The sequence below is a fragment of the Nelusetta ayraudi genome, unplaced genomic scaffold (assembly GCF_046127955.1).
Source record: "Nelusetta ayraudi isolate G7.1 ecotype Tasmania unplaced genomic scaffold, CSIRO-AGI_Nayr_v1 ptg000026l, whole genome shotgun sequence".
Taxonomy (NCBI): domain Eukaryota; kingdom Metazoa; phylum Chordata; class Actinopteri; order Tetraodontiformes; family Monacanthidae; genus Nelusetta; species Nelusetta ayraudi.
In genome coordinates this window covers 8,814,552-8,826,800 of record NW_027466076.1, presented here as the reverse complement: position 1 = coordinate 8,826,800, position 12,249 = coordinate 8,814,552, and the positions used below count along the sequence as shown (strand labels likewise).

Below are 12,249 nucleotides of genomic sequence, written 5' to 3'. Positions count from 1 at the left end.
TCCGCCACAAGAGTGCTGACAGGGCACGCCGGCTATTTTAATGTGGGAGGCCTCGGCAGACTTGACATTCCTGGTCAAGGAGTCAGCTGCGTTCTCGCTTCCATCGCTCGGGGGAACCCGCTCGCAACAACAGTGCGATTGTGAGGAGCCACGGGCTCACATGTGGCACGCACAAGACTGTCCCCATCGAGAGAGAGACACATGCTGCTACTGCTGCTGCGGCGCGGGCAGGTAGCACACAGAGAGAGGTCTTGTTGGCAGGAGCCGGCGGCATCGTGTGTCTTCGGCACTGCGTGTAAGCGCGGTGGGAGGGAGCTTGGCGCGTCAGCTACGCTCGTTAGTTCAGCTTTGCTGCTTCTGCTGCCCCCTACAGCGTCATCATTATTATTATTATAAACTTTCTTCATTTTTCACTCCAGCATCGCATGGCTAAGTCTCAAAAAGGAAACTGTACAGGTCTCCAGAAAACTGCCCATTTAGCCCTCTGTTTACAGCCTCCTCTACTATACCACGCAATATATTTTAAAAGAGATTATTTTTCTCTCTCGTTGCACAAAGTGGCGTCCGTTTCTGAACACATCTCTGTCCCGCGACAACGCAGAAACACTCAAACGCCGTAGAAGAACTTAGTGCAGATGTGAATTGAGAGTTCTTGTTAAGCGTAAAGCAAAAGTGGATGAAAATGACTCAGGAGTCAGGATTGACCCAACCAATCGTCCGTCTTTTCTTTTTCTAGCCGTTAAGTTAAATTAAGTTAAGCTAAGCTGTTTTTTTCCAGCCCACTACTGCCCTCTATCTTGTGCTGGACTGCTAACGACGCTAACCGCTGCACTAGCAAAATTCTCAGTTAATCTTATATATGCAGTAGAATGCCACAGAAAACGCTACAAACTGCTTCACCAGCAGAATTACAATTCCAAGCGTTTCCAACGCATTGTAACAAAATGCATCTTTCCGAATGACCTCCGAGAAAAAAATCCCCTTCCTCGATCTGGAATGGAGGCCTTTCCATTTTCACCACCACACACACACACACACACACACACACACCCGTCATGCGTTTAGCCGACTTATCGTAACAACTTACAACCGCAGCAACGGAGTTTCGACAGACCTGCTGATCGCCGGACGAGTTTCCGGGCTATGAGAGACGTCTTTCAGTCGAGGCTGTAATAACACCGGAGATGATGATCTCCTCGGGCAAGCATGAGCCCGAATCTAAAAATATGTGCATCAAGTGTGTCCGGAGCTGTGACTAACCCCCCCCCTCCCACCCTTCACGCCTCAATTCTGCCTTGCGGGTCAAAAAACAAGCTTCGGTCGCACTGCGTTAAAGCGAGGCCAACTTGAAGTGCCGGGGTACAAACGGGGGTCTCAACACGGACATTGCGCTCTCTGCGTTTCTCGCGCTGATGATGATCTTCTCTGTCTTCTCAACATTACAGTAAGTGTTGCACTTTGCTTGCGGTCGACAAAGGGCAAATTTGTTTGGGGACATTTGGGAGATTCGAGCGGAGTCTGGGGGTCTCGTGCTCTTCGGTGTCCCTGCATATTTTAACGGAGCTACGCCGTGTGATGTCATATCGCGGGGGCCACGCGCCAGCTCTCGCAGAGTTCGCCGAGCGCGGGACAGCGTGCGTGCGCTGCAAAGAAAAGAAGAAAAAAAAACCCTCAGCCAATCCAAGCTGGCCTCTGCCACGAGTGACGCCACGTCGACTGGATGGGAATTCTTTTCGTCGCGAGCTCCGTGAGAGGACAAATGACGAGGCATTCCTTCCTTTGCAGGGGATTTTTGTGGGGGGAACGGACGTAACCACAAAAATATGATATTTTTTTCACCCGCTAGATCATTATTATCGTATCTGTAACGTTTCCAGTAAGGAAATCCAGCTAAATTAGTCACAATCCTGCGTCCTGCGGTCAGAGGTTCATCTCTTTGTTCCGCGGGATTAAATTCCAAAACGATTTTGATGGATCGCCGTGAAACTGGACTCGCCCTTTCACATTCCTCCCCAGGTTGCATCAGAGCCACCTTTGTGACACTCTTATCTTTAAACAAAATACTTTGAAGATAAATTGATGAAATAGATGAATAGAAGCGGTCTGAGGACTAAAAGCTCGGCAAACAAACGACACCTCCAGCAGCCTTGACTGTACTTTTTGTCAGCTGCCAGCTAGCAAATGTTAGGATTCGAGACTGAGCCTCATTGTCAGCTAACCTGCATCATCTTGCACTGAAATAACAGAGACGGGGTGGGGGAACCCAAGTCTCAGCTACTATTCCCTGTTTAAACATTTACAAAGAATCTTTTTTTTTTTCTGTATAGTGATACAGTTTGGCCTTTCATGTAGAAACTTGAGCTTCTGGAAAAATCCTTTAAAGGTGAAGATCTTCTGCTTTATAGTAACTGTGTGCATAGAAAACTTTTTCAGTTTAAAAAAAAAAGAAGTTGTGTTTCGCATGGGACGACGGTGTTGATGCTTCGTTCGGTGAGAGACGGCCTCGATAAACGGCTGACGCTGGTTTCCGACTTTGTTTCCGAGGACTTTAGGAATGCGTCCAGATGAATGTACGGTACATCTACTCTCCCACAACACTGAATCATCAGATGGCATCTTTCACTGTCAGCCCTCTTGCTGCACCGTTGTTGTCGCTATTGAGTCATTTTTTTTGCTTTTCTTCCTCCTTCTGCCAAAGTGTCCGCAGACGTAGGCGTATATGTGTTTTGTAGGTTGCATACTTTATACATTTTACATATAGCAAGATAAGTGTGGCAAAAGGCGACTGGAGAAAGAGAAGGGGACTAATCTATTCTGCTCCACTGGAGTTATGTAGGAGAAAACTGAGCCCATGCAAAGGCAAGATGTGCATGTTCTTCAGCGGGTTGCACATTAGAAAGCCTCCAAATTCCCCCGGTGACATCCACCTTACATGCACCGCACGGAGAGCAGCGCGGCTGCCGAGGAGCGCGGCGGGCACCCCACTTTTCCGCGTTATCGGTCTGCGTTACGCAAGCGTGGTTTTTATTCAATAATTCAAACAATTCAAGTCTATTTTTAACACGCGCGTGCATTAACATTCATTTGTGTTGGGCCGCTGCCGCTGATGCTCACACCGTTCCAAAACACATTTGTTAGCAAAATGCGCACATTTCGGTGTGGCTGCCTGGCCTTTGGAATTGATTTGCCTTTTTTTTTTTTTTTGGAAAAGAATAATGCAGATTTAGACGGTTAAAGTAAATTCTCCCTGCTGGATTGTCACGACTACAATCCACCCAATTGCTGTGTGTTAAAACACACCACTACCCTTAAATACACCTAAATGATCGAAAGTATTCACAACTTCACACGTCTCCACCGCATTTTAAGGGCCCTCGAACGCCGCCACTTTATTTAGGCTCCGGCCAATAATTATCTTTCGTTCTCCTCCCTCCCAGCCGAGCCACAAATCCACAACAGGCTCATTATTACCCTGCCAAAATCTTTGTGCACGCTCCGGCGGCGTTCGTGTCCGAGTGGGAGGGCCCCCACTGTCCACAGTGACCTCCCACCGTCCGCTCCCGTCCCCCTCTAACCTCAGGGGGGGGGGGAGGGCGGCGTGGCGCTGATGTGTGCAAGCACGCACATGTGAGCGAGCAGCGGGACCCGCTGCAGCCTGCGAGCAATGCAATATCTCACGCGGCGCTGTGCCAAATCGAGGTGGGATTATAACTGCATGCTGCCCTGCCGCGGTCACTCAGACGCGACCCCGGTTACCTCCTTCAATATATATCGCCGCCAAGCTCCAAGACCCAACGTTAAAAAATAAACGGGACCAGAATTCTTAAGTGGAATATTGTTTTCATCAGTGCTCATTTAGTTTGTTTTATAACGGTACCGTTTCAGTGAGATTGCCCAGACGACCAGGCCCAGGCCGAAGCATCCAAAGTCTCTGGAATTATGTTGAGAATCCATCCAGAGATCGTAAGAGTTCAGAGGTTGAGGCCCATGACACACACACAAAAAAAAAAAAACTAGGAAGGTGACTTGACCTGTCTGTTTGTCGAATACAATCCAATCAGACAAATCAAAATCTTTCCTGCTATAGGCTGGCAACAGATCGAGGCCCCCTACTGGCCTCAGTGGGAACGACTGGTCATCTCGGCTGAGTCGGTGCTAAATTCACAAACAAGCGTTTTCGTCATTTCATTTTTTTTTTTACTTATTCATTTATCACCGACAAAATCCCTCAGTGTCTTACCCGGCTAACTACTGAGATCCTTCACTCAAATGTGCTCACAGACTGCACAAGTTTCACACGCACAAAACATGGAGCAGCTCCTTGATGCGTATTTCAATATTGAATCAATACATGTTGACGATTTTTTGTAATCCATTTGTGAGCCAGAAACATCCTCACATTTCCTACTACTCGCCGACGCTCCGAGTTGACGTGGCCTCGCGATTGTATTAACAAGAGTAATCAGGTCGCGAGAGCCACGTGTGTGTGTGTGAGAGGAGAAAAGAGGTGCAGGACGGCCGTGTTTGGGGGACGGCAACACATATTGGAGGGAAGGTTTGAAGAGCAGGGGTCGCGCTGTGAAGAAGAAAAAAAAGACAGAAAGAAAAATGAAAATAAAAATGTCAACAAAAAAAAAGGAAAAAGAGACGAATCAGAGCGGTCGGTGCATATTGGGAAGCCGAGGAGCAGGGACACCGACTGGGGAAGGATCCTGCGTTAGCAATAGGAAGCATGATCCTGCTGTGAAGCCGGGCTGCTGGGGCTATATTTAGCTTCTGTTGCCATGTGCCGGGAATGTGCACGGCAGAGGGAGACACACACACACACACAAAGATAAGTCCACACGCACACAATAGGTTCAGTGAGTGGTCAAGCACCCCTGCACGTGTGTGTGCAAGTTTAATGTGACAGCATCGCGGAGGTGCTTTATTTTATGTGTTTTTTCCGTCCCGTTTTACCGCTGCTTTCGAACTTGATCAGCTTATTTTTCTCAAAAGAAACGAGGTGGAGCATGTGACGTGCGCGCACGCTCGCGTATACGTCGAAACGCTCGCCGCCTCTGCTCACACACACCAACATGTGACTCTTCAGGCATCTCAAGAAATCACTAGAAATGCAGTGGCTCAATGTGAGCCACTGCAAGACCAACTGGATTTGCAGTTCAATGTTTGAAAAAAAATATATACATTGCCATTTATTAGTGAAAATAAAGCTTTGACGGGGTCTCCACTCAATATGTGAGCTTAAGGAAATAGATGAATATGCAGAAATATAGATGAACGCATCTCCTCTCGAGCACTTGACCTCTGCAGCAGCGTCGGCCTCATTAAAAAAGTTGAATTTGCCACACGCACAAGCTGCTCTCTGCACTGCGGAGGGCTCCAGAGCCAGGGAAGCAGGCGCTCAGCAGCCGCCGCGCAGCTGTAATCAGTCAGGAAAAGAGCGAAAGTGTCACCATGCAAACCCTCGGCGTCCGTACCAATAAGGGGACGTCGACTTCCCACGAAACTATCTCTGATTGGCCCAGCTAATTGTGAACTGCACGGGTGTGTGTGTGTGTGTGTGTGTGTGTGGGGAGGGGGAGAAAAACATATCGACATTTGATATTCAGCAGTGAATCACGGGGAAGTGAGACGCAGACACCGTGGGAAATGATGCAGCAGTCGGCTGCTGTAGCTCAGCGCTGAGGCTGAAAGATGTGGAAATCGGTGCTGCCTGGGTCTCGCAGAGGGAAAAAAAAAAAACAACCTTCTACTTGCAATATGAGCGGAAGAGTTTATCATAATAACAGCCAATGCATTGAAATCCTCCATTCCACTATCGTTTTAGACAATCGCCTCAAATCCAAAGCCCCTACGAAGCAACTTTAAAAGCAAAACAACAACAACAACAACAACAAAAAACTAAAGCTACGGCTAATTCTTTTTTGTTTTTGCCAACCTCAGAGCACTGAAGCGTCACACTTACGTTCCCGGAAGGAAAAGTCGTGTTACATTGTGGAGTAAAAACAAACATCCCAGATTATGCAAAATTCTCTGGCGTTTACCAGAAGCAGCATGTGGGTCTATTCCAGCAGTGACGCCCCCGGGAATGAGAAAATCCCCCCCCCACACACTTGATTTGGCTCACATTTCAGGAAATGTTCTCTCAAACAGGAAGTTCTAGTGATCAGCCCTTTGTGATGTCACACGGGACACTGACAGCTCTGTGAAAACACCCTCAGCCAAGGTGTTGTTTTACATTGCGAGGCCTCAGCTTTAGCAGGAAGCATAATTTGTGCTTGTGGAGTGTTTCTGCTTCTGGCTGTAAACACAGGGTTAAAATACGCTTTTTTTTTCTCAAATAATAATTGAGATTTTCTTTTTTCAAATGTTAAAACATGAAATTGAGTTGGCCAAATGTAAAATTGTTCACATGGCTGCAGCAGACGTGTGGTTCAGGGTTTGTAACTTCCATGTATGAGGTGTGAGTGAGCGAGTGAGTGAGTAGTCTTTGTGGTTTTATTGTGAATTGCACTCAAAATCTTCACACAGCGCGGCGAGACAAGGACTCTCGTTTGGCATGTCAAACCCGGGAATGGGGCGAGGCGATGGTCATTGTGGTCTGATTCAAACGCTGGGAATAACACTTGACGAGAGGACACCGTTGGGAGTTTGGAATGAAAATGTGATCCGTGGGTAGGCGCTCGTGATGACCAGTGAGTCAAAGGGGTTAAAGAATGTTGTGGTTCAGATAAACTGGAGATGAAATATTTTGCATTTCTTTTTTTTTTAATTCAATAATTTTGGCAGTTTAATTAACATATAACATTATTTTTCTATTGTATTTTGTATACTGCATATTCTAACATGCTGTACTGCGATGTAAAATGACTGCTATTATATGTGGAAAATGCTGACCTGAGGACAGTGGAAGATAAATGGTTATAAGAGAGTTTAAGCATCTCTTTTAAAGACAAATAATGGAATTAATGGATTGGTAATTTATCAAAAAGCAATTAATTAAAACCCTATCTAAACACAGACTCTAAAATAATTTATAGATACGCGACTTAGGATGAAACCAAAAAAAGGAAGAGAAACATTGTTTGCCTTGTAGAAGGCGTCAAGATTTAAACACAAAAGAAATACAAAAAGAAAACGCAGTGGTGATACAATAATGGAAAGGGAAAAAGGAAAAAAAAGTCTGCTTATCCAATCACGACTTGATTTGTTTTGAATCTACAATACAGTTATAATCTGTCCAAGAGTGAAATCAAATAGTTAAATGTAGGTTACTTGGACTGCTGCTGTTCCACTTACATCTGAAGAGCCTCACATTGATGAATACCAAACCTGCATGCGACTGCTCCCTCTAGAGGTGAGATAGCGGAAATGTTTTTTTTTTGTTTTGTTTTTAAAAAATAAGAAAACAACGCTTTTTTTCATCGAGTTTTGCTTTAGCGATTGCCAAGTTATAACGAACAAAAATAATAATTACAGAAATAGTTACTTATAGATGTAAGATAAAAAGTGAACTCTAATCAGCAATATCTTGATAGGAATAAAGAAAAAGTACACTCGGCAGCACATCTCAGGCCATATTAAAGTTGCAGCATCTCCTCACAGCATCTACTTTACACATCTCCACAGGCTCGTTATCATTGTCAGAGGAAGTGCTGATGAACCAGCTGCGGCACTTCACCGACTCAAATTTGGTCAAGGAGATTCCGCAGGTTGTCTTTATGAAGAGGAAACGCTTCTTGTTCTCATCGGCCCCGATCATTCGCAAATCCTCGTTGCATTCCTGTCGCAAAGCGGACGAGATCAAAGTTATGCAGAGGGTGGAAGAAATCCATCCATCCACTTTCGACCACAGCTTATCATTCTAACTTTGGGCTACAGTGAGGAAAAGCGGGAAACTAAACAAGAAAGTTGTGAAATAATTGAATTGAGGGGACAAACGCAGAGGATTTGCAATTTACATTAACTAAGCTAAGTCAAGCAAATGAGAAAAAAGCCGTGCTTAGCTAAGCTAATTTAAACAAACTATTCAACAATGTATTAATGCCTGTTTGAGGAAAATTTTGTCGGAGCAAAATACAGCATAGTTTGTGGGAATAAAGTACATAAAATACAACGACACATGTAAGAACAATACAAATGAATCCATCCACTTTCTATCAGTGCTTATCACTATAACTTTAGGCTACAGGGGGAAGATGTTTGTCAGGGCAAGTGAGAGACAAACAAGAAATTTTAAAAAAATTTGTGGGAAAACTTGAATTAACGGACAAAAAGTTGACAATTTACAATTTTGATAAGCTAAAGACAACAACAACAACAACAACAACAACAAAAAGCTGGGCTAAGCTAAATTAAACTAATGATCCTATGGAAAGAAAGTTTGGTTGTCAGTGCACAGAGTGATACACAGAATAGTTAGCACAAAGAAAGGTTGGATATTAAAATAAAACAAGCTAACAAATGTAATAAAATGGATGAAGGGCCAGCTCGCTAAATCCACTCTCCCTCTCTGCTTTGCATCCAGTGGGAATGACGATATTGAACTGTTTACCTCCAGGCTCAGAGCAGGGGTGTCACCAATCATGGAGCAGGAAATGTGGAGGCTGCTGTTGCTGATGGACAGAGCGACGGTCTGACCATCGGCATCGGGGCCGCAGGTGTACTTGGCCATTTTGAAAATGACTGGTGGTCGGGGTGGGGAGAGAACAGCGAGCTTGGGTTAAAGACTCGACGAAAAGAGGTCGACAACGTGAGAACATGAAACACCTCCTGAGATATGTTTTTGCTAATGTATGAGTTGAAAATCAAATTGAGCTCAACATGAAATTCAGCGTCAGCGTGCTGCTGTTAAAATTGCACTCGAAGCTGCTCAATGAAACCAGTTTAAAGACCCTCATCTACAGTTTGCCAGTCTATTGTTTATTCGTTTCCTACTTGATCAGCGTGTGTGAGTGACTTTGAGAAAGCCTTTCAAATTGTCTGTGTTTCTGTCTGCTGCAGATCCTGAAATTGTGATATTACAGGTTTATTATTTTATGTGATCTTTGCAAATGTTATTTAACAGCGTTTGTAATTGTCTTTTTATTTCATGCCACTGTCTTTGTCAGCTCTCCCTTCAAAAATTGATGTATTTTTTTTTTTTGGCTCCAATGTTGATGATGCTCTGGTTCAATAAAGGCCGCTGCAAAGGATTGTGGGAGGAAAAGAGAAAATGCATTCCTTTTTCGATTTACTTTCCTTTAAATTCCCCAAGTGTGTTTCCTGCTGCATGCCCACCCTGTAATCTGTTCTGCTGCTGCTGCGGCATCTGGGATGAACAGTCTGATCTGCCTCATCTGCAAAAAGCTGCTTTTATTTTGGAGGACGACTGATAGGTGGAAAGCATCCTCGTGGCTGGTCAAAATTTGGCCCCGTTGGCCCTGAAACACACACTCACACGTCTTGTCATGTCGTTTGTCATTCAGACGCGGCGCCCTCACCTCTGCGCTCGCCGTGGCCTCCCGTCAGAGTGATGGCCTGGAGGGCCATCCTCGCCGAGGCCTTCACCACCGCTTTTTGCGCGTGGTCCAGCAGATGGCAGCATTCCCCACTACGCATCCGAACATATACGCGTTTCGCCGGCGCTGCTGTGGTGGCGGTGGCGTGGCCTCTACCATTGACAACAGTTTCTGCGGGTAGGACAAAAAAAAATTAAAAAAAATTGGGACAGGCGTGAGCTCGAACCCGTGGAGGTGGTTGTCCTGTTGGGCGTGACCCCTCGTTGCCCACCCTGCACCACGTCGTCCATGATGGCGTCGCAGAGCTGAGCGTCGCTGCAGAGCTCGCTGAGCTTCTCCATCCTGTTGGCGGCCAGCACCAGGTTGGCCACTCGCTTCAGGCCCGTCCTGCTGCGGGAGACCACCAGGTCCAGGCCTCGGTCCAGATGGAAGGTCTCCTCCTCAGCTCCCTGCACGTTCCCGTTCTGCTGCTGCCGAGACGGTTGAGGTGAAGGCGGCTGGAGGAAGAAAAAAAAAAAAAAGAATGGGATGGGGGATGGAATTGACGTCAAAAGACGATTTCCAGGTTTTTTTCTTCTGGATCTGATATCGTTCTTTGTTACGGGCAACCACGTTTTCAGGCGAGCAAAAGTATTGGACCAGACAGAATTCATGGGATTAAACAGAATCAATCAATTCGTTTGCGTGCAATAAATACACTGGGCATCCTCCAAACCTTCATTTTCTTCTTCTGTGATACTTTTCTAAGTTTGCAAAGCAGTCTCCTTCAGCTGTGGCTTGCCGGGGTGGTTCCCCCACCTCCCCCCCTCCTCTTTAGTTTCCTCTTTCGCAGGTGAAATATATTAAGTCCGGAGACTGACATGGCAATTCTAAAATCGACCACTTTTTGATTCTGATGGACTCTGCAAAATGAAGTGAAAACTTGGAGGGGAGTGTAAACATGCAAAGTCCCAGGCTGTTAAGATAAGATAAGATAAGATAAACCTTTATTCGTCCCACGACGGGGAAATTTAGGTGGTGAAATACAGAATGTGGCCGATTATGTGCGCCACGCAAAACTATCACGGGACCAATTTTTCAATCTTACCGTCATGGTGACGCTGCTGGATTCAGGCCTCCGCTCATCCACTTCAGGTGGGCTGAAACGGCAAACAGGTTCCAACAGCAGACTCAGCACATTATGCTCTAGCAGGCAATCGGTTCAAAGCTACTGGGCAACAATCCGCTATTCATCCCCTATCTAAGATCTATGAGTTTTTTTAATTGGATGCTTTTTCCTAGACTTATTTGAAAGAAGAAAGGAAAATTTTCCATATAATGATATTTTCATTTGTCCGACATAAGTGTCGTCGTGAGAAGTCTTTTTGGAACTCACCCATCCAAAGCCTGAGATAACTCAAAGTCACAAACTGCTGACATTGGCGGGAAGCGAAGGGGAAGCGAGCGACTGATGTGTTCACGTGTCGACGGCTCCAACTGCACATCGCAGAGAGAGAGAGTTCCTTTTAAAAGCAGTGGGTCCAGCAGTTACCTCCACCTCCTTACCACTTCCTCTGCATGTGAAAAGCAGAGCAGACTTATTAAGGTCACCATGATGTACACACGCACACGACCACTGATTAAGCTTTGACTGCTCAGACTTCAGGGAGAAAGAAAAAAATTGCAGAGTAAAGCAGAAAGTGATGTCACTCGCACTCTCTGTGTCTGGCTCTAGCCCTCCAAAATTGATGCACTCGCTCCAACAGCGGCATGAACCGTACATCTCGAGTCAAGTCTTCCTTTGAGCTTTCAGTAGAAAACAGGTGCAGTTAACCAAACCCGCATCCTCTTGTGCAGTGGGATTTCCAGCACATTTCCTGCAAACCACTGTAGTCCATTAACCTTTTCTGCAAGGGAGACCTACAAACGTTTCAAAGACGGGATTTCACTTTTGGTCAAACAGAAATGCAACTAATGAAACAAACCCCGAACGAAAGAAATACCGAAAGAGCTGCACGATTCAGAGACCATGAAACGAGAATCGAAACTTACAAAGGTGTCAGGACAAAACTTGGACTGCATCTCAGCAAAATGGGATTAATAAATGGGAGTAGTTTCTGAAAATGTAGCCCGTTTGCTGCAACCGGAAGGCTTTCTGTCTCGTCAGCCGCGTGTCAGAGCTGAGCTGTGGTGAGCCACAGTGTTCGAGTGTGCGCTCGCGAAAGACAGCAAATAAAGAGGTGAAAGACAAACTTTTCAGCGCTGCTCTTTGTTCGTGTCTTATATTCATATATACATATTACTCACACCAGAAGTCGTTACGGTCCTCATTGGGCCTCGCTCACACAAAAGGAAGTGGATTGTAGGTCGGTGAGGTTATGAGTCACACTTTCACATCATATTTCTTTCTCTTCTGTTGGTCAGAAAAAATCAACAACCACTGCACGAGAAAGCACGTTTCCCTTGTGTCCCCTATAGTTGTTTACCAAATGTGCATGAGAGAGAGTGAGAGAGAGAGAGAGAGAGAGAGAGAGAGAGAGAGAGAGACTTCCTTAAAGGTCAGAAAAGAGCCTGAATGGTCACACCCCAAAGGCTGAATTCAGGATGGTCAGTGATAAAGAAATAAAATCATATTCCTGCTTATAAAAATAGAAATAAACTATTTAACAAGTTTTTATTTAGGTTTCTCACTAAAGGCATGCATTAGTACGAAAGAGGATGAGGGCCACAAGAAGAGAAAAAAGTATCACAGGAAGGAGATTTTTAT

At 45.4% G+C, this 12,249-nt stretch overlaps 1 protein-coding gene across 2 annotated transcripts; it reads right to left on the bottom strand.

Annotated features, from left to right (window-relative positions):
- Nucleotides 1–7,667: 7,667 nt before the first annotated feature.
- Nucleotides 7,668–11,766, bottom strand: il1b (interleukin 1, beta). Of its 2 annotated transcripts, XM_076029617.1 has the most exons (7): nucleotides 11,535–11,765; nucleotides 10,879–10,979; nucleotides 10,591–10,642; nucleotides 9,775–10,000; nucleotides 9,486–9,674; nucleotides 8,558–8,688; nucleotides 7,668–7,878 (listed from the first exon to the last, which is right to left on the bottom strand). In XM_076029617.1, exons 1-7 carry the CDS (start codon nucleotides 11,562–11,564, stop codon nucleotides 7,813–7,815), a joined length of 795 nt encoding a protein of 264 aa, XP_075885732.1. In that variant the 5' UTR covers nucleotides 11,565–11,765; the 3' UTR covers nucleotides 7,668–7,812. The 2 variants fall into 2 exon arrangements, with proteins under 2 accessions (XP_075885732.1, XP_075885731.1); XM_076029616.1 differs by lacking the exon at nucleotides 7,668–7,878 and having other exon boundaries at nucleotides 7,899–8,688; nucleotides 11,535–11,766.
- Nucleotides 11,767–12,249: the final 483 nt, after the last annotated feature.

Coding starts and splice junctions, on each gene's coding strand:
- il1b (XM_076029616.1), bottom strand. CDS start 11,564: ATGCAGTCCAAGTTTTGTCCTGACACCTTT. Junction 10,980..11,534: donor AGTTTTGTCCTGACACCTTT/GTAAGTTTCGAT, acceptor TGCGATGTGCAG/TTGGAGCCGTCGACACGTGA. Junction 9,675..9,774: donor CATGGACGACGTGGTGCAGG/GTGGGCAACGAG, acceptor TCCTACCCGCAG/AAACTGTTGTCAATGGTAGA.